The 22472-nt window shown below is 37.5% G+C and overlaps 1 protein-coding gene across 1 annotated transcript; it reads right to left on the bottom strand.

Annotated features, from left to right (window-relative positions):
- Positions 1-17303: 17303 nt before the first annotated feature.
- Positions 17304-19279, bottom strand: LOC115723658 (uncharacterized). Its single transcript, XM_061104955.1, has 3 exons — positions 18562-19279; positions 17930-18378; positions 17304-17819 (listed from the first exon to the last, which is right to left on the bottom strand). Exons 1-3 carry the CDS (start codon positions 19277-19279, stop codon positions 17304-17306), a joined length of 1683 nt encoding a protein of 560 aa, XP_060960938.1.
- Positions 19280-22472: the final 3193 nt, after the last annotated feature.

Here is a 22472-nt window from a genome sequence, read left to right as displayed (position 1 = left end):
TTTAGAATTCATATTAGGAGGTTAATGAAACATACATGGTAGTAAATCTAGATCTTGGTAAAATATTTCCAACAACTGGCCTCAGAGCCATGGTAATGATTTACTTTCATGAAATATGAATTAAAACGATGATATGTGATGATTTGGATGGTTTCATGTTGATCTGTGTGTTATATGATGATTGATTGATGCTTGTGAAATTTTATGAAAAAATAATTTCATTTTCGTTTCTGGAATTATTTTTATTGGATAGTTTGGAAAAAATTAAGCAATTCACTTTCTATCAGAACTCAATTTCGATTTTATTTGAATTAGTTATGAATTTTTGAAAATCGAAAAATATTAAGATGGTATCACCCACCCTACGCGCGCGGACGAGGGTGATTCCCTCGGATGCACGCGCTCAGACAGGGTGTTGACCGAGCTTTCTCGGTCAGGACAAGGGGCTTGTCTAAAATTCGTCCCATGCGCGCGCGGAGAGGCTGCATGCAGCCTCCTGCGCCGAGGGACCTCGGCCAGACCTCACCATTCCGCGCGCGGACAGTATGCATTGCATATTATCCGTACCACTTGTAAATTTTTTCGTTTTCTTCGATTTTTCATACTATTTCATGGAATTAACTTTTGATTTTTTGTGTAGTTTTGCATTTTGATTTTTACTTTTCATATTTCAAATCTAATTATTTGAAATAAATTAATTTGATTTTTTTTAAAATTAATTTAAGAAATTAGTGTAATTTAAACTTGAAAATAGGTAAAAATCTATCTTTTTGCTTAATTTTTTATCTTATTTTTAAATTTGATTATTTTATTTTATTTTTTAAATTTAAGGACAAATATTAATATTTTTTTTTTAAAATTATTTGACCTTATTTAAATTTAAAATAAGATTACTATAATCATGATATTTTGAATAGAAATAAGACATTTTGCTAACTTTTAAATTTTGTTATTTTTTTATTTAAATTAAATTATAAAATCAGAAAAGATATTTATTATCATTCTATTTCATTGAATATTTAATTTATAAAATAACATGAAAATTTAAAAGATGGTTAGCAAATTTTTTTTTAAATGATATTTAGGTTAGTTAAAGCCTAATTTTTCAAAATTGTATGTTTTAATTTTAAATTTTTTATTTAATTTTTTTTAAAAAAAAACCGAAAAATATTTTTCATTATTTATTTTTTTTTCGAAATTTTATAAATTAATTAATTTAAAATTAAATAAATCCTACATCCAACTATCCAAATTCAACTTGTTGCAGGAGTATGTGTTTTAGCTTGTTTGTAAGTTTTCTAAAACCTATTATTGCTTGATCTAAATTGTCATGGTTAACTTGTTGACAGATCCAATGATCTGATTTTAACCCACGGTTCAATTGTCAATAGGTCAAGTAAATAATTTGTAACAGGTAAATTTTACATTCTTCTTTCATCTGTGTATGACCTAGTAACATGATAGGATGCATCCAAATCTGTGTGCCTGTGTAAGCCTATATGTTTACTTTATTTTAGATGCATATAGGTTGTTGCTAAATAAAATGTCACACCATGATAGATTTTATTTAGGCCCATTTAGTTTTGGGGCCTATTCAATTAATAACAGTTGTTCATTTTAAGGTTAAATTCCTCTCTTTTGGGCCTTATGTGAGAGTTGGGGGCCAATAGAAGTGGGTTCGACATACTAAACCCAGCTCCCCCTCACATGAACTACCCCAATTGTGAAGGCCCATTTGCCTGATTTGGATAACTGTACTAGGTTAATTAAATTAGTTTAACCTAATAAAATTGATTAGCAACATAATTAACTTTTAAAATATATGAAATTTTATTTTTTTCATTTTAATATTTTAAAGTTAATTGTTAAAAAAACACTCTTAGTTTAATGAAATTATTTCTAAATAAACTATCTGTATTTTTCTTGTATTTAATTAAATAAAGAATTATAACTAACTAGATTCTTTCTGAAGCTTATTTTAATCATTTCATTAAATATTCCTATTAAGTTGTAAATTAGTTATTTCTAACTAATTTTATTTATCAACTTAAATTTGAATATCTTTTGAATTTAAAAAATTAAGTTGAGGAATTCTAAGAATTGGTTATTAAGATTCTTAGATATTTTTTAAGTTGATATTTTTTTTAAAAAAAAAATTAAATCAACTTAAAATGGAATATTTTTCAAATTAGGTGGTTACAAATTAATTTTGATATTTAATTAAATTTTATTTGAAAAATATTTAAGTTGGATATTTTTTTTAACAACTTAAATTAGATACTTTTTCAAATTTTAGAAAAATACTTAGCTATTGAAAAATATTCTAGATAGTTATTTTTAGTATTAATTATATTTTCTAATATTTAATTAGGAAAATATCATAGATTGTGAAATTAATTGTTTAATAATTAATTTTGCTACAATGTAAATTAAGTATATTTTTCATAGTATTAAACTAGAATTAATAATTAAGTCTCCTCTATACTTAATTATTTATTTCTTGAATTTAATACATTTAACTAAATTAAAAATTTAAATATCTAAGTTGATTTTCGTCATGATACTTAAATATTATTTTTTTATGTTGTTTGATTAAAATGAGAATTATTTTAAGTTGAAAATTTTCTTTAAATTTCATAACAGCTGAAATTTGAATAATTTTCAAAAATATTTTTTATTAATCAATTTTCGAAATTGTATTTAATTATGCAAGATATTTTTTGAATTTTTCTTGAAAAATAGATTAAAGTTGTAAATTAATTATTTTAATTAATTTTTGAACCAACTTGAATCAATGATTTTTTTCATTTATTGATTAATGAACTAAAATATATTATAATTAGAAATTGAATTAATTATTCAAGGAAAGTAGATAGATATTATTTTTGGTTGAAGTATTTTTCTAGTGTATTAATTAAATAGAAAATTAATATTTAAGTTGATTTTCATCATGATACTTAAATATTTGAATTTTTTTTAAAATATTTAATTAAACAAGAAAATTATAATTTTTGTTGTAAATTAATTTTATTAATTAATTTTGGGCCAACATTAAATTAGAATAATTTTTTCCAGGATTTATTTTTATTTTATTTTAACAAGTAATTTCTAAAATTGTATTCTTAAATCCTTCAATTTTTTTCGAAATGCAATATATATTTATAGAAAATTAAATTTGACTTGTAAATAAATTTAAATTAATTTTGAAACAACTTAAATTGAATAATTTTCTAAATATTTATTGGAAATTATTACTAAGATGGAAATAATTCATTTTATTTTCATATCCATCTAGGTATAATTTTATAAATATTAAATTAAAAATTTATATTTAGAATTTTTCATTCTAAATTGGAAATTTTAATTAAATAAATATATATTTAAAATAAATTGATTAAACTATACATTTTAAATAATGAGCTTTATTATTATTAGGATATTCGATCTCCATTGTTGGTTTTACATAGGTATTGTTTTAGTGAGTAATCCTCCCTAATGGAGGAACGTTCATTAGCAAGTTAGTGCCATAGAATCTCAAAAGATAAGTATTTTTGTAAGTTTTTTATATTAGTATTGATCACCCTAATGGCGGCGTCTGTATAAGACTTACAAAAGTATGAAACAATGGTGGAAGCTCATAAGATAGAATAGCCTTGACTCTCGCCTAAACAGGACAACGCTGGATTCTGATCTTGTCGAATAAAAGGTTGCTAGAATGTTTATTATTTTAGATGAGCTGAGAACTCTATTCAATGGATGGTATCACTGACTCTCGCCTAAACGGGACACTGATATCAGTTTGTTGAAGACCTTGGAAATTATTTAGGATTGTATGTTTTAGTATTTTCACTTGTGATTCCTACTTGCTATATGTTTAATAATTTTGAATTGTGTATGAATTTATATTGAACCATGTTATTTTCTGTTATTAAATTGTAGTTTAATTTTGAATCTTCATTGTTGGTCTAACTTGGTTTGTTGTTCTAATGGGACAAATCCCTAATGGATTACCAACCATTAGACAAATATAATAGTGTTAGATCTCGAAAGATAAATATTATAAATGCAACATCTAGCTGTTCATCAATTGATGACACCTTAGACTAGTATTTACAATATGAAACAAGAAGATTATATAAATAAGAATAACTTCGACTCTCGCTAATCAGAGCATCGTTGGATTCTTATACGAAATTATCCTAATTCATCTTGGCTTATTCATTTCGAATCAGCTCAATAATATATCATTGGATGAATGGTTTATAAATCATATAATGTCATTCTATATTTTCTCTTAAGAAATTGAATGACGCTTTTGATTATATTCCCGAAATTCTATCCCGAATTGATATAAATCTTCAATCTTAGAAATCTCCTACTTGTATAAGCAAATCAGACTTAGAGTTAAATTAGTAGTGGTGGTCCAAGAAAGAATTACTCATTATATTTGGTATAAATTTAAGTCTTTGACTTTAAATTTTAGATTCCAAATAAAGATTTTATATTTCTATTTCCAGAAGGGAAATTTGACATTTTATGCTAAAAAAATGCACATGGTGTTATTTTATACACAGAAAATATACATTTGATAATTATTCTTAACTTATAATTTTGTTCCAAAAATACCCCCTCATTTCAATTCCCCCCAATCTCTCTAACTTCCATCTCTCTCCTCTCTCTCTTCCTTTCTCGGTTTCAAACTCACCACGAACGACGAACCACGAACCACGAACGACGAACCCTCATTCTCACCACAGTTGACCCACGAACCACGAACCTAACCCTCATTCTCACACGCAGTCGACCCATGAACCCAGTCGACGTCGACCCACACGAACCCATTCGACCCCTCTCTCACAGTGACGACCCACGAGACCCGAACCCCACTAGACCCACTCCATCCCAGTCGACCCACGAGAGCCACTCCATCCCAGTCGACCCACGAAACTCACGAGATCCACTCTCCGTTCATCATCGTCCCTGGCACCGTCGACGAACTAGGTATGGGCCTCCTTTAATTTTTTTTTGCAATTTATCCTTTAAATTGTGAATCTTTAATATAACTAAGATATGTAGTTTATTAAAATTTCAAATTTCTAGTTTTTGTGTTTGGGGATGAATGTAGGGTAGGGGAATTGGGATTTCTGGATTTTTGGTGTTTTGTGCGATTTTATGCGATGTTATGCGACTTTAATGCGATGTAATATTGAATTCACGTTTTTGTTAGGGATTTTGTGCGATTTTTGTTAGCTTAGGTAGTTTCTGTTATATTATGCGATGTTTATGCGATTTTTGGCGATTTGTGTGCGATTTGTTCTGAACAATGGGTCCTCTGTTATACTATGCGATGTTTATGTGAGTTTTGGCGATTTTTATGCGATTTACCCTGAACAATGTGTTCTCTGTAATGTTATGCGATGTGTATCCGATTTTTGGCGATGTTTGTGCGATTTATGATAAATAATAATTTTTGTTTTGTTTGATTGCAAATGGCTCGAGAACTTATTCTGCCCTTGGCTGAGCATTTTCCAGGCCGTATCACCTACAGAGGAAATGGGTACTTTTCTTCAATAAAGGCTAAGTTTGAAGCCTTCAACTTGACTGAAAGGGTGAAGGAAACTCCCTTTGGAGTTTTTTGGAATGCCAGTGATATGAAATTCTCTGGGGTTATTGTGCATCAACTGCTTTGGAGGAAAACGAAAGTCACCGAAGCTAGATTTGGGCGGTCTGAGTTTGGTTTGATCACCGGACTAAAGATGAGCGGTGGCCCCTCAACAGAAGATTTGAGTACACTGTGTGAGTCTGATCGAATACTGCGGGACTACCTCAATAATGCCAAACGGGTCACTTTCAAAACCCTTTGGCTAGCTTTTGAGGCGTGCGATGTGGCGGACGATGTGTACAAGTTGGGGCTGTACGTATTTGTTGAGGGTGTTCTGTTATCAAGGGCTGAGGGTGTTTATATCTGGACGGATATGCTGAAGTTGGTAGAAAACGTAGAAAACTTCTTCGAGTATCCGTGGGGCCTCCTTTCTTATCAGAAGTTATTGTCATCCACAACTAAGAGTATGAGTGACCTGAGGAAGAATTACATTGATAAGGTCTCTACTAAAGATAAGATGAAGAAGAAAGGGAAGAAGGAGAAAATAATTACTCAACCGAAGGCGAAGTACAATGTCTATGGATATGCCCCGGCGCTGCAATACTGGGCCTTCGAGGTGATGCAAGATTTGGGGAAGAAGTATGGGCAGTGCAGAGGGACTAGATTCCCTCGAATGTTGAATTGGAGTACTCCCGATTCAGTTACGAGACATGATGTGAAGCAACCTGACGTGGCTGCACTATTTGAGAAAAGGGTATGTCAATCTTACTTTCTTTGTTTTTTTGGTATTTAAATTGTGAAACTGTGATTTTATACGATTTTAAGCGATTTTAATGCGATATGTATGCGATTTCTGCATGATTTTGTTTGTTAATCTGTTTTGTTATACGATGTTATGTGATGTTGTGGCGACTTTTGTGCGATGTATAATATTAGTGTTAGAACAGTTATTTTATGCGATGTCATGCGAGTTTTATGCGATATGTGTGTGATTTATCCTATTTTTTTGCTATTCTGTTATTTTTGGAGATATCTATGCGATGTTGTGCGATTTATTAATACTTGTTAATTTGTCAGTATCAGTGATTTTATGCGAGTTTTATGCGATTCCTGTGCGATTTTGTTTGTTAAATGTTTAATTGGCTTTCTTTCAGATGGTTGTGCTTCAAATTTTGTATCCTCAGAATTGGGAGGTCGACCACTGGAAGGAAAATTGTGAGGGTGAGGTCTCCACAGTGGAAATGGGGTTGGATGAGGTCGAAGAAACACAAGCCGGGGCGCAAGATTCGACCGCACTCGAGACCCAAGCCCAACGGGTGGCAGAATATGTTAAAAGGTCCAAAATTATTCCACCATCCCCACCCAAAGAAACAGCAGACGCCTCCACATCTGCCACTGTGCCCCCAGCATCTGCCACTGTGCCCCCAAGCTTTGATCCAGCCAATGACTCCGACTACCTCTTGTTCGCTAAGAGATAGGAGAAGGTAGAAGCGCAACAACTTGCGATTTCTCACTGCCCAGACTGAGATGAAGGCTGACTTCAAGAGAAGTCGAAAAGAGATGAAGAATCTTATCATGGATCAAATTGCGACCGTGATAAGTTTGTTACAGAAGCAGCCTTCAAAGCCGACACAACCATCAGGGCCGGCACATCAATCATCGCCAACACATCCATCAGCCACGGCAGAGCCATTACAGACGGTACATCCATCACCGCCGAGAGATGATGATGATGATGATGTCTACCCAGAAGATTGGCAACCTGACGTATGTAAGGTTCCTTCTACTCCTGCAAACGCCATTGTGATTTCCCTGGATGATACATAATCTCAGGATGTAGAAGAGTTGCAGGGCCACCAGCTGGGGTGGACTTCTGCAAGGTTAGGCAAAAGCGGAAGCCGGTTTTCTTGAACGACTACACAGCAGGGAAGAAGAAACAACGAGTTGGGCCCATTGAAGTAGACACAGTGAAACCGACGGACTCCCGGCTGTTAAAATTTTTCCAGAAGTGGATCACTTACGCTAGGAACAACGACCGTCCTAGGGATGTTCACACTGGCGTAGCCACTCGATCCGGGTTCGTGAAATTGATGGTGCTGGGAGAATGGCTCGACGATGCTGTAAGTTATTTCTTAACAGAATTAATTTATTGTGTTTTTAAATGTTTGTGCGACTTATATGCGATTTATATGCGATGTTTGCCTAACTACTTTTTGTTAAATCTTTATATGCGACTTTTATGCGATGATGGTGCGATGTTTGTGCGATTATTCACTAATTTATGTTTTACTTTTGCGACTTATGTGCGATTAATATGCGATTTCTGTGCGATTGATGAAACAATTTTGGTAATTTCTTGTGCGATTTCCTGCGATATTTGTGCGACATTTATGCGATACCTGTCTTACTGTTTTCTTTTGGAACACAGCAACTTGATGCCATGGCGCACTTATTGAGAAGAAGACGTACCCTGTACCCACAAGTCTACACTCGAAAAGGTGTAGTTTTGGACACATCTGCTCCACAGATATTTGCCATGTATTGGAATTTCTATGAGGGTGACAAGAGCAAGATGAAATGGGATGAGGCTGTTATGAATTACGTGCAGGGGATAGAGCACAGACACTTGCCATGTTGGGAGAACCAGGATTACATACCTTCCCAAAGAGCGCCACTGGGTGGCAGTTGAGGTGGATATTGACAACTGGGAGATCATTGTATATGATTCTGATATCGGTGCCACCCCTGAGGAAGCCATGAAGTCATATTTGAAGTCTTACAGCGAGCTATTTGTGAATCTAATTCGAGCTAGCAGTTATTTTCCATACAACAATTATGTACATCCGGTTGACTTGGGCAATCTCAGTCAGCTCCTACCCCTACATTATAGACGAGCTACCTTTGAGGTTGCACCACAAACAGAGAGCAGGTGAATCTCTTTTTTTTATATATATAATTTAAGTAATTTATTTAATTTTGCACTCTATTATGAATTACTTAACTTAATTGTTGCTAATATTTACTAATTTTTTGATTTGTAGTGGCGATTGTGGAGTGTTTGCCATGGAGTACATTGAGCACTGCATGTTGGACCGATCGTTAGAGCATGTTAATGATGGTAACATGCTCACCTTTAGACATAGGTGGTGCGTTGACTTATTTTACCAGAACTTGACATGGTAGTCTTATTTAATGTTATCCCTTCTTATATACACATAAACTTTTGCAATTGTATTATATTATACTGTGAAATGTGAAATCGCAAATATTATCAAAGTTGAAATAATAACTTGCTTAGCTCGCTAAATAATGTCGCACATACATCGCATAGAAATCGAAAAAAGTAGACTGGTAGTATATTAAGACTAGTGAAATGTCGCCAAAAATCGCACAGGAATCTCAAAATAAAAATTAAAATGGTGCAGAAAATCGCACGAAACAACAATTATAAATATGAGCCAAAATCACACAATGTCGCATAGATATCGCATACAAATCGCACGAAACAACAATTATAAATATGAGCCAAAATCGCAGAAAGATCGCATAAATGTCTCACAAAATCGCAGACACATTAAAAATATCCATAACAATATTCAACAACCAGCAATACAACACATATTCATTTAAATATTAGAGAAACGGTTCAAACTCGAGCTTTGCATGTAGCTCTGTTGTGCCCTGTACCGTGACATAGCGAGCAGTGACGAGGTTCCATTACCACCTGACCATTGGACAGTTGACGCTTCGTCGGTCTTCTACCTGCATTGCTCTTCCTAGGCCGACCTACTGGTTTTTTATCCACTAGTACCCCGATTCTTATGTTCTTGATGTGTTCCGGTAGTACCCACTCATCCTCCTCCCCAACAATATTAATTGTGGCATCGTAGATCTTCTTCCACGTTTCTTTTGTGTAATATGGAGAGCAAAGTGTGTACACGCTCACATTCTGACTAACTGCTGCGACACATGCATGGGGACAAGGGATTTTGAGCGTTTGGAAAAGTCCGCAAATGCATGTTCTCTCCACTAAGTTCACATCACCACCTCTCTCACCTTGAGGACTCGTACCAACGTTGAACAATTGGGCACCATTACGAAGGACACTCCTGAACATACCATTTTTGTGTAGATCCTTTAAATCATTTTCAAAAGTAGCAGCCAAAGGAGTAGCGCACTTACTTGCCTTTTCGAGACGAGAAGCAAACCAATTTTGCAGTGTGAACCTGATGAAATCAACCAAAATAGTTACTGGATATTTTTTGAATTCTTCTGTCACCTTGTTGAAGCTTTCGGGAGCGTTGCTTGTCATTATGTTGTACTGATCGCCTGGACAATAAGGACGAGCCCACTTTTCAAACCCTATTTGCTCGACGTATGTAGCAATGGCAGGGTCCATCTGTTTCAGCACCTCAAAATGTCTATCACATTCCGTCTTGTTCCATGCATAAGCTGCAAGCCATATTTGCTGGTTGCATACATCAATCTTAAACTTGTGAACGACATTCATAGTAATATGCTTGAAGCATGCACAGTGGCATGCTTCTGGGAAAACAACCTCAACAGCATGTTCAATGCTTTGATGCCTATCCGATATGAACATAAGATTTTCAACCTCACCAATGGCTTCCTTTAACTCCTGCAAGAAATACTTCCAAGAGTCATGATTCTCACTGTCAACAATTGCAAAGGCTACCGGAAACAATTGGTTGTTTGCATCGTACGCAACAGCAACTAACAGTGTTCCTCCATACTTCGTCTTCAAGAATGTTCCGTCGATACTAATCACAGGACGACAAAACTTAAATCCCTTCCTACAAGCATCGAGTGACCAGAAATAGTACTTGAACCGGTTATCCTCGCTGACAATGTCAGTAATAGTACCTGGATTCTTCTGTTCCAGCATGTAGAAGTAACCATATAACTTCGTATAAGATTCTGCTGGAGTACCCCTCTTGTACATAACTTCCTTCTCTCTGCATCTCCAAGCTTTCTCATAACTCATCTTGATGCCATATTCATCAAACATATCCCTCTGTATGTCTTTTGCCTTGTATTTAGATCCATCTGATGTGTACTTGTTCTTAATAATGTGAAACACAGTAACCTCAAACATGTCACAAAGTACCTTCTTCTTCCCCTTAATCTCCATTTACAATTTTCATCCTTACAAGTAACGTAAAACACATCAGTGCCAGACTTACTTACCATCCACTCAAAATTATTTTTCATTGCATACCTTCCCACTACATTCTTCAATTCTTCCTTGTTTTTGTACAACTTGCCAAGATATATCTCCCCTGAAGGCGTACCACTAAGAGATGTTGTATACACATTATTTTCCTCTATGTCTTCCCTTGTCCACACAAGAGGTTTGAATTTAGTAGAAACTTCAAATTCAGATACAGGAGCACTATTAGAAGGACCTCGCCCACTGCTACTAGTTCCTAGTGTTTGGCGATTCTCACTACCGGGGGGGGGTCTTCTTTGTCGCTCTACTTGGTTGCTTGGAGTTAGTTCCATCCTCAAGGGAGGTACATCTGTAGCCACATCATCATCCGCACCCAAATCAACCACAGGATGATTGTTGTAAAAGGGAGCATCGAACTCATCTGAATGATCAAATGCGATACCCACTCTCTCATCATCTATATTAGTGCCAACTTGTTCATTCAAACCAACCACCAGATCAGTTTCTGGGACAAAGGTCCCAACAACACTTATAGGGGTTACATTTCTGGGAGTAGGCTCCGAATTCACATTCTTCTTCACCTTAGTCACAAATAGTGGCAACAAGTTGTCCACACTCATTTTTGCCTTCATGCTCAAGAATACTCGTAGTTGACTATCTTTCACTAAAACCTCAGACGGAAACTTAGTGCCTTTCATGTACATGTAAAGCACTTCTAACTTCAATTCATACACCAATGGGTCCACACCAAACTCCTCATGCAAAACTTCACGCACCTTTTTCAGTGTAGAGTCAATGTCAAACATCAATGTCTTACTTTTTGAGGAATCAAATACCCAGTTGAAACCCTCCACAGTCCAAACGCCATCATACAACACAGGCACAAATACAATTGAATCTGTCCCAAAGAAAAATACAAAGAAATAAACAGAAAAAATCAACATACAATATCGCACATAAATCGCACAAGGTACTACAGAAGTCGCACAATGTCGCCTAATACAACAATAATATGGTGAAGTATCATGTCGCACAATAATCGCACACAAAAGGGAAAATATCGCATAAGGTCGCACAAGAAAACATACATGACAAAATCGCATAATGTTGCACAAATGTCGCACACAAATCGCCTAACATCAAAATCGCACACTAAATCGCATAACAATCGTACAATGTCGCCAAAATTAATCATGTCACCTCTAACCTCAGATTTCTCATGAAATCGCACAAAGAATCGCATAAAGTCGCATAAAATCGCAAAAAACGTAAAAACCCAGAAAAACACAGACTGTTCGGAACGAACTCTACCTCCATTTTAAGGACACAAAAGCCATAAATTACAACTAACAACGTTCAGATCCATACAATACAACAAAAAACAACACTATTTACTAAAAAAAAACAGTTACCCATTGCTTTGTTGATTGTGGTGGACCTTGAGGTTAAAAATGGTGAAGGTGGAAGTTGGCCGAGACGTTGAGATGGTGGTGGTGGCAGTCGGCGGCAGTAGGCGGCAGTGATAGAGAGAGAGCAAATGAGAAAGAGAGAGAAAGTGAAAGAGAGAGAGAGTGCGAGAAGAGAGAGAGAGAGAGAGAGAGAGAGAGAGAGAGAGAGAGAGAGAGAGAGAGAGAGAGAGAGAGAGAGAGAGAGAGAGAGAGAGAGAGAGAGAGAGAGAGAGAGAGAGAGAGAGAGAGAGAGAGAGAGAGAGAGAGAGAGAGAGAGAGAGAGAGAGAGATCAAGCGAGAGGGAAAGAGAGAGAAAGGGGAGGCTGTGTGGTAGAGGTTTGAGGGGAGGGCATTTTGGGGTTACTATTAAAAAATTAGCACATTTAAACAATGTGTAATTTTTTTGTTCAAAATAACACCATGTGTTATTTTTTAGCATGAAAGATCAAATTTCCCTTTCCAGAATACAATACAGGTTAACTTTCACAAGTGATTAATAACCATTTTTCTATCAATGGATTCAAACTGTATGTTAGTATGGAATATGAGTTTAATATTCTGTGACTAGAATCCACTTGCACTATTCTAAGAACTCTTTGATGTAACTAAACCTAAGTCATCAAAAGACACAACCATATTTTATAAATCTATGACATTTGTATCTTATTCATGGTGGTTTTGACAAGATCAATCTCTGCAAAGAGTTAATATGCCTATATCCACTGAAAGCATAAGCATCTCATTCGCAAATGGATGTACATTCAGGGGTGGATATGAGTTTTTCGTTATATTCTTAAAAAGCGATCACTCTAGATTTTACCTTATGCCAAAGAAATTTGAAATGTTTGAAAAATTTCATGAATTTCTAGCAATGGTGAAAACCATTAAGGTAAGTGGTTTAAGATCTTGCGAACTGATAGGGGTGGAGAAATAGTTAGTAGATATGCAGTTCAAAGATCATTAAATTGATTTTTGAATTATATCCAAACTTACCTCCCCAGAAATTCGATTTGCATATTGATGATTAGTTACTAGTCGTTGCCTAAGTCCTTCTAGGGATATTCCCTAGTGATAGGAAAATTTCAGAATGATGCAATGGTTGTGTACTTAGTGTAAACCATTACTAGATTCATGAATGACCTAATCGAAATCTTAAGAAAAGCTAGAACTGTTAACCATGGTTTGCATGTTTGTTAGCTATTCTAAATTATTAGGGGTGGATCATCCCATAGTCATTAGATAAGAAAGTGTTTGTTTAAACAAATACTACTTTTCTAAGAAAATGACTAAGTCTAAAAAACAAAGTAGCAAATAAAGGAGATATTTTTTTTCTTGATTCCATAAGTGTTCTATCATCTTATTCGATACAAGATGATCCCACTGCCTCTATTGTCTTAACACAACCAAAGTGGTCAATACCATTTGGTATTCTTAGACAAAATTCACGTTACCTTGTCGTAGTGGGAGGGTTTCAAGGAACTCAACCTGTTATGACTTGGAAGACACTAGTGATTAAAATCCATTGAGAATTTAAACAAGTAATGGATTATCAAAATAAGAAACTAAGAAGAAAAGCCAAGAAAACTATCGTTTAATCCATTCACATGGAGTGACCTAAAGTTTTCTATTACAAGGACATGAAAGGAAATTTTCGTTAATAAGTCTATTCAAAGGACTTAACAAAATTTCTTGTTCCTAGTATTATAAGGTTTGAGTTTATCTAAACCTATGGCTTATGGTGTACCTGCTTAATTACTTACTCTAGTGCAAGCAGCTTACTTTAGTAAGATGCTGAAGCATTTTCTTTTCTAATGGCAATCTACAGAAGCTTCTCGACTTCTAGACATAGATTTTATTTATCTAAGGAAAAGTCTCAACTATTCCAGAAAAGATAAAGCCATGAAAGAATTTCTTAAATCAACAGTGAGAGGTCTCAGATATGCTTTTAGTATGCCTTAGAGTAGACACCTGTTGTTGAGTGGGAGTAATGAGTAGGTATCAGATTAATCCAAGAAAGGAACATTAGAAGACAATCAAGTAAATCTTAAGATTAAGAAGAGGAACTATATGTTAGTCAATAACGGTGTATTTAATACTCTTAGACTACACCAAATCAGATTTCTAGACTTGCCTTTGTGCTTAAAATTCTGCTGATAAGATGGTGATTACTCTGGGGGTGGAGTAGTGATTTTGGATAAGTGTAAAAACCTATCTAAAGTCTCTAAGTCTACCAGAGAGAGACTGAATGTTAAAGTTGCAGGAAAGGTACTTATTCAGTCTAAGGAAAGTTCTATACATTTTTGGCACTGTTCCAACATTTCTTAACCACTAGTGTTACTTCCTGATTAACCAAAAAGTAGTTTCCAAAGTATCCCAAGAGAGTAGACATATAGAGAGGAATTTCACATTATCAAGGATTTTGTGATTAAGGAAGAGTAATGGTGGAGGAAAGGTTGGGTTTCATACAGCCTTGATCCTATTACGAGGAGTATACTACTACTACACTTGATTTGTATATCAAGGTGTTGAGATTATTTGAAATGCACTTTTTTGTTTTATATTAGTGCAAGTGGGAGTTTGTTGGGTTTTGTGCCCTAAATAAAACCCATTTCAATATAATCAGACTTACTTACTAATAAAGATCAGAAATAACATTTTATGTTGCATGGTTCACATGATTTATTTCATGATTATATATATAATGTATAAATTCTATTTAAGTCCAGAACATATGAATTTGTTAATGATTATAGTGTTGTCAGCACAGTGGAATATAATCTTGATTATATGTTCGAAAGTTTATTCCCTGTTTTGTCAGTTCACTAGATTTAGACTGACATGATAATCAGCGATAGGTATTCTTACACCTTGGATAAGTGGTATGTCCTTCCCAGGGCATTGGTAAAGTTTACCAGTATCGGATGTATGGAGTATACATCGGAAGGGACTGATATTGAACTTTGATTAGATATGTTAAAATTTGCCGTAATATCTATTCAATTCAATATCACCTGTTGATCCTAGATCAAATGATCTTAATCCTGATATGATTAGGTTCGATCTCAAGAGTATTATACATGTTCTTTGATTTTTTAGTTAAGCTTACTTTTGGTTCAGGGTGATACGTACATTTTGGGAACATGATAGTATAATTGAGTGGGAGCGCTAACATAAATATGGAATCTATAACTTCTATAGGAATTTAGAAGTGAAACGATGATATCCTTCGAGCTTGGCTAAACAGAGATAAATGGTTGAGATCTCATTTCACTTCGCTGAAATATCATTTATACGGGGCTAAGTGTTTTAAGGATAAAATACATTGAAGGTGTAACGGTAATTTAGTCCCTATTCAATGTAGATCATCTATTAGAGGGTCATTGATCAAATTAGGATTATAACAATGGATAATTAATAGCGTATCTATATCGTGGAACATATAGAGCGTTCTATATGACTGAGAGTGCAATTCCAAGTTCTAAGAGTGGATTCAATAAGGAATTAATAAGTTAGGGAATTCAGTTCGGCTTATTGGAAGCTCAGTTATATAGGCCCATGGTTCCCACACTAGTTGAGACCATACTCCTTGTAAGACTCAGTTAATTGATTTTGATTAATTAATTATAATTCTAAAGTTAGACTATGTCTAGTTTATGAATTTTCACTAAGCAAGAGCAAAATTGTGAAGAAAAGAGATTCTAGGTTTTATTTGTTAATTAAGAGACTTTATATGTCTAATTAATAAATATATTAAATGAAAATATTATTTAATAATTAATTTTTAGTTATTAAATAATTAGAATTGACATTTAAATGGTTGAATTGGAAAATTAGCATTTTTGAGAAAATGAGATGCATAAATGATAAAACAGCAAAATTGCATAAGTGAGGCCCAATATCCAAAGCCCATGGCCGGCCACACTTAATGGCTTTTATCATTTATTTTTTCATTATTTTAATGCCAAATAATTCTAACCTAAACCTAGGTGGTTACCTATATATAGATAGTGATGGCTCACATTCACACTTAACTCTGTCAGATGAAAGTTGAGCCTCCTATTCTATACCATAGCCGCCACCCTCTTCTTCTCTTTTCTTCTCAAAATTTTCGAACCTTGAGTGAATGAGTGAGTGCCCACACACATGAAGTTGTATCTCAATCATAGTGTGGAAGATTGTGAAGAATCCAATCAACAAGAAGGAGAATCAACATCAAGGAAGGAGAGAAAGAGATCCAGGTTCAGATCTTGGCGATCCTCTGCTACAGAAAGGAATCAAGGGCTAGAGATCTGAACGGAAGGAGTCATTATATTCTGCTGCAATCAATGTAAGGTTTTCTTAAACCCTTATGTGTTTATTTCATTATTTTAGAATTCATATTAGGATGTTAATGAAACATACATGGTAGTAAATCTAGATCCTGGTAATATATTTCCAACAACTTTACCCCTCCCTTTTCTATTGGTAAGGACCCAATGAGATCTATCCCCGATACCGCAAAGGGCCAGGGGCTAGTCATTAGAGTAATTTTGTTGGACGGGGCTCTCGGTATGTTCGCAAATTTTTGGCACGAATCACATTTTAGGATATAGTCTGCACAATCTTTCTTCATTGTTGGCAAAAAATATCCTTGTCTCAGTATTTTCTTTGAGAGACTCAGACCTCCCGTGTGATCTCCACAGAACCCTTCATGGACCTCTTGCATGATCCTTCTAGCTTCAAGGTCCGACACACACCTTAAGTACGGCATGCTGAGCCCTCTTCGTTAAAGGATATTATCCATCATTATGTATCGATGTGCCTAATACTGTAACCTCCTGGATACAGCCCTTTCCTGAGGCAAATCTCCATTCGTTATGTACTTGATGATGGAGTCCATCCAGCTCGATCCTTGCTCATTTGTAGCTACCGTTTCTTTGGCTTTAATGCTTGGCTCCATGAGGTGTTCAACGGGTACCACCCCCAATTTTTCTATTTCACTGTGTGAGGCTAGCTTGGCCAGACAATCTGCGAGAGCGTTATTTTCTCGTGGGATCCTTTCCACTTTGTATTCTGCGAACTCTTAAAGCAATTCTCTGACAATTGCTACGTAAGCGACCATTTTTTCTCCACACGTTTGATATTCCCCTGATACCTGGTTGACCACTAACTTTGAATCACTGAAAACTTCTACCCTTGTAGCCCCCACAACTTTGGCCAATCTTAGTCCTACAATTAGTGCTTCATATTCGACTTCGTTGTTATAAGCTGGAAACACGAAGCACAAGGTGGCTTGGAGCCGGAGTCCGTCTGGCGATACGGCTCTAGATCCATTCTCATTTGACGCCCCATCCACGAACACCTTCCATGCCGACATTCGCGGGGTTGGCGTATTAGAGCTAGCCTCTGTCTCATTGCATTCCGTTATGAAGTCCGCCAGGGCTTGTCCTTTTATGGAGATGCGTGGGACGTAGTGCATATCGAACTGGCTCAATTCCATGGCCCATTTGAGGAGTCTTCCTGAGGCTTTAGGCTTCTTCAAGACTTGCCAAAGTGGGTGATTTGTAAGTACCTTAATGGGATGGCCTGGAAGTAGGGTCTTAATTTTCTCAAAGCCATTAGGAGGCAAAACACTAATTTTTCGATTATAGGATATTGCATCTCGGCTCCTAACATGTATTTGCTAACATAGTACACCGAATGCTATACCTTGTCCTCTTCCCGAACTAGGGCCGCACTAACATCGTTCTCGAAAACGACCAAGTATAATAGCAAGTCCTCTCCGTGAACTGGTTCTGACAGTACCGGTGTTTTGGCCATGTGCTCTTTTAGTTTTTTGAATGCCTCCTCGCATTCTTCAGACCACTCAAATTTTTGACATTTCTTCAAAATATTGAAGAACAGGATGCACTTGTCAGTTGACTGGGAAATGAATCGACTCAAGGCGGCAATCTTTCCAGTCAAGCTTTGCACATCCTTATGTTTCTTGGGGGAAGGCATGTTTAGTAAAGCCTGGATTTTTTTGGGGTTTGCCTCTATTCCACGTTGGCTGACGATAAATCCCATAAACTTTCCTGATTTTACGCCGAATATACACTTCTTTGGATTAAGCTTCATCCCATATCTCCAGACCACTTCGAAGCATTCTGCGAGGTTGTCTGCATGGCCCATGCATGTCTTAGATTTGACTAGCATGTTGTCCACGTATACCTCCATATTTCTTCTCAGGAGGCCTTTAAACATTCCTTTAACCATTCTTTGATAAGTTGCACAGGCATTTTTTAACCTGAAGGGCATAACGAAGTAATAGTATACCCCCTTGTCGGTCTTGAAGCTAATACATTCTTGATCTGCGACATGCATCTTGATTTGGTTGTATCCAGAGTAGGCATCCATGAAGGACAGCAGCTTGAATCCTGAAGTGGCGTCCACCATTTGGTCAATTCGAGGTAAAGGGAAGCAATCTTTTGGGGAGGCCTTGTTGGGATCGGTGAAGGCTATGCAAACACGCCACGTCCCATTCAGTTTGGGTACCAATACCGGATTAGCCAACCATTCCGAGTAGTACACATTCCGAATTAGGCCATTGGTTAACATCTTATCTACCACTTTCTCTAAGGCGTCTGCTTTTACCGGGTCAAGAGGACGTCGCTTTCGCTGTACCGACAACATGTCTAGGGTAATGTTTAAGACATGGGTAATCACATGGGGTCTTATGCCGGTCATATCCCCTTGGCACCACGCAAAAACATTTGTGGCTACCTTTAATGTTTCAATAATCTTGCTTCTTTCCTCTAGCTCTAGGTATTTTCTTGGACGGATAACCTTGGTGGAGTCGAGGTCACACACATTTACTTCCTCAGTGTCCTCCATAGGTTCTACAGCTGTCTCGGATCCCACGCGGGGATCCAACTCATCTTGTTCCATCGATCTTGGCTCTCCACCCCCGTGTACCACCAGCACTGACAAGTGCATTGCGACGTTGTAGCATTGCCTTGCCTCTCCTTGGTTTCCCCTCACAGTCCCACCCCCGCTTCCCGGGTAGGGAATTTGAGGCATAAGTGCCGGATGGAGGTGATTGCTCCGAAATCGACCAAGGTCGGCCGGCCAAGGATGGTGTTGTACGTTGTTGGGCAATACATTACTACGAAGGTGCAATATGTGAAAGTGCTATGTCGGGTGTGTGGGCACAGGGTGACAGGAACTCACACTTTCCCCATTGGGATAAGTGTTGCTCCATTAAATCCTGTGAGCTCGGAGCCGCTGAGTGACAGATCCCTGTCCGTGAGGCCTATGGCCGTGAAGGCTTCTTTGAACAATAAGTTCACGGAGCTCCCATTATTTACTAATATTCTTGCCACGATTTTATTAGCGATGGGAGTCTCTATAACCAAAGGATCGTGGTGAGGAAAACGCACTAGTTTTGCATCATCCTCTGTGAAAGTTAGGGGTTGGTCCATGAGCTGAGGTCTTTGTGCTAAGAGCTGAGTGACTTCCCATACTTCGTCGTGTTTTATGGCCCCAGCGTAACGCTTTAGCTCGTTTCTGGTTGTTCCTTCGATATGAGGCTCACCGGAGATCATGGCCACTCTCCCATTTTGTCTTGGTGGCAATCAAGGTGCTTGCTGAGGGAGTGCTCCTCCGGTGTTACGCTAGGCGCTTGTTCTCCGGGCGTACGCCCTAGTGCTCCCTGAGGTAAAGGGCCTCCTATTGGAGCCGAGTTAAGATGGGGTAATTGATTCTTGATCCATTCATACAAATGACCTAATCAGATTAGCTTCTCAATGTCGTCTTTCAGGTTCTTGCATTCATTGGTACTATGACCAATGTCGTTGTGATATTCACACCTTTTACTGGGATTCCTTCGGGAACTATCCCTATACAGGGGGGAGGATTTTGGTAATGTATATTTTGCCTGGTGGCAAAGTATACACGCTCCTGCGTGTCTGTAAGCTTCATGTACTGAGTGTATTGAGGGGTGTATCCCCTCCGCTGTCGTTTGTTCTCAGTCCAGGTGCTGCCCTTTTAGGACCTCTTGCTCTAGGAGCTCTGAGGAGGTCCTGTGAGGCTGGTGGCAGACGTAGATTGAGAAGAAACTTAGATACTCATCCCCGAGGGGTTGCCCATGGGGGTCCCAAAGTGTGATGATGCGGGAGCCAGAGCGAGGCTTTGATTATATCCTGGGTAGCGAAGAATTTTATACTGCTCATTTGAGGAGTGATCGGAGGCAGGGCTCCTGGAAGTTGAGCATCAGGTGCATATCCTGATACTCCGGTCGGGTAGTATCCTCCGTTAGCCACTACTTGGGCTTCTTTCAAGTTGATGTACTTTTGGACCCTTTTCTGGAAATCTTAGAGGTTAGCTGCTCCCTCTTGTTGTAATTCTTTCTAGAAAGGAGTCCCCGTGCGGATCCCAGCCTGGAGGAGGGCCAGCTGTTGTCCGCCATCCACCTTCTTGGTCTTTGAAGCCTCTTCTTTGAATCTTTTTATAAAGTTCTTTAGAGTTTCCGCTGGCGATTGTTTTTTATTAGTCAGGGCGCTGACTTCAAGATTAATTTTTCTCACCGCGACAAACTGTCTCCAAAAGCTGACTTGTAACTTGTTCCAGCAGTCCACTGATCCTGGTTCCAACTTCTTGAACCATTCTTTAGCGGAACCGCTTATCGTTAGTGGAAAACATAAACACTTTGCGTCATTACTGACCCTCATGACAGTCATCACCCGGTTAAACCGGGACAAATGGTCACTGGGTCTGAATCTCCGATGCAAGTTTCCATCTCGGGCATCTTAAAGTTCTTGGGGATCTTTGCATCCAGTATGTGCTGGGCGCACGGTTCCCGGTCCTCGCAATCAGAATCCGAGTCATCCCCTTTTTTTCTCTGGGAGACCCTGCAATGTCTTTGCGTAGTATTGCTAACTCAGCTAGGATTCCTTCATTCAACGTGCCTGCGGAAACTGGCAGCACGTGTTTCTTCTTGTCAAGATGGTCTCTTAAGTCACCATGCCTTTCACTGATTTTTTGTCTTAGGTCAGTTGGAGGGTACCTCCGTTTTTCCTCCCTCTCTCCCCGGGTTCTTGGTGCACAGATACGCTCTTTCGGTCCTCCCGGTCATGAGGGCCAAGACTCGCTCGAGGGAGCTTTCCCCTCTGCGGACCTTTTCCTTTTGGGAAATTTGAGCGGAATTTTCGCAGATCCTGCGCCTTTTTCTTTCTCCCTGGGATCGAAGTTAGATTTTTCTCAGGGTTTTCCACGGAAGGGTACCGTATAGGGCTTGGTTCCCTGGTCTTAGGTTTCTGAGTACTTGGCAAGGATTCTTCCGGTGTTTCCTCGGGTCCCGCTGGGATGGCCTTGGGATGTATATGTATCTCCGCCATTTCCATGGCTTTTTGCATGGCAACCATCACCTCTTGCATCCTTTTATTCTGTTCCTTTTGAGTTGCAAGTTCGGCTTCATGATCAGCTGCCTTTTGCCTCAAGACAGTAGTTCTGTATAGCCACCTTCGTCATAGGCGTCATACCCTTCAAAGCTTTCCTCGTGTTCCTCATCCTTTGCCTCATCTCGCTCCTCAGAGCCCACATTTACTCGTGAAGCCACTTCTTCGCCTTCTGGGCTTTGAGCATCCTAAGGAGGACGGGTTGACGTGTATTGTTACGAGTTTCTACCATTGTTACTCTGACTTTTTTTTTTTTTGACTGTTGTCTTTTTGACAACGCTTCCTTCAAATCTCAATGAAAGCACCAAAATGTTGACCGAGGTTTTCGACAACCAATTAAATGAAAGAATGAGAAGAGCTATGAAAGCTTTTGTTGGAATATGTTTTACCAAGATCTAGATTTACTACCATGTATGTTGTTTAACATCCTAAATATGAATTTCTAAAACAATGTAATTTAAACACATATAAAGATTGAGAAACCTTACATTGGGTGCAGCAAAATTAAAATGACTCCTTCCGCTCAGATCTCTAACCCTTGTATCCTGTCTGTAGCAGAGTATCACCAGGATCTGAGCCCGAATCTCCTTCTCTTGAATTTGGATTCTTCACAGCCTTACACACTATGATTGAGTACCACTTGATGTGTGTGGGCACTTACTCTATCACTATAGGGTTCGAAATTATGAAGAGAGAAAGAGAGAAGAGAGGTTCGAATAGCATAGGCAAGAAGGCTCAAATTTTTGATTGAAGGCAAGTGTTCTCATCATCTTTTGATTTGATGCCATCACTATCTATTTATAGGGAACCACCTAGGT

This window comes from Cannabis sativa, chromosome 9, assembly GCF_029168945.1.
Source record: "Cannabis sativa cultivar Pink pepper isolate KNU-18-1 chromosome 9, ASM2916894v1, whole genome shotgun sequence".
Classification (NCBI taxonomy): domain Eukaryota; kingdom Viridiplantae; phylum Streptophyta; class Magnoliopsida; order Rosales; family Cannabaceae; genus Cannabis; species Cannabis sativa.
This window is presented reverse-complemented; position numbering and strand designations above follow the sequence as displayed.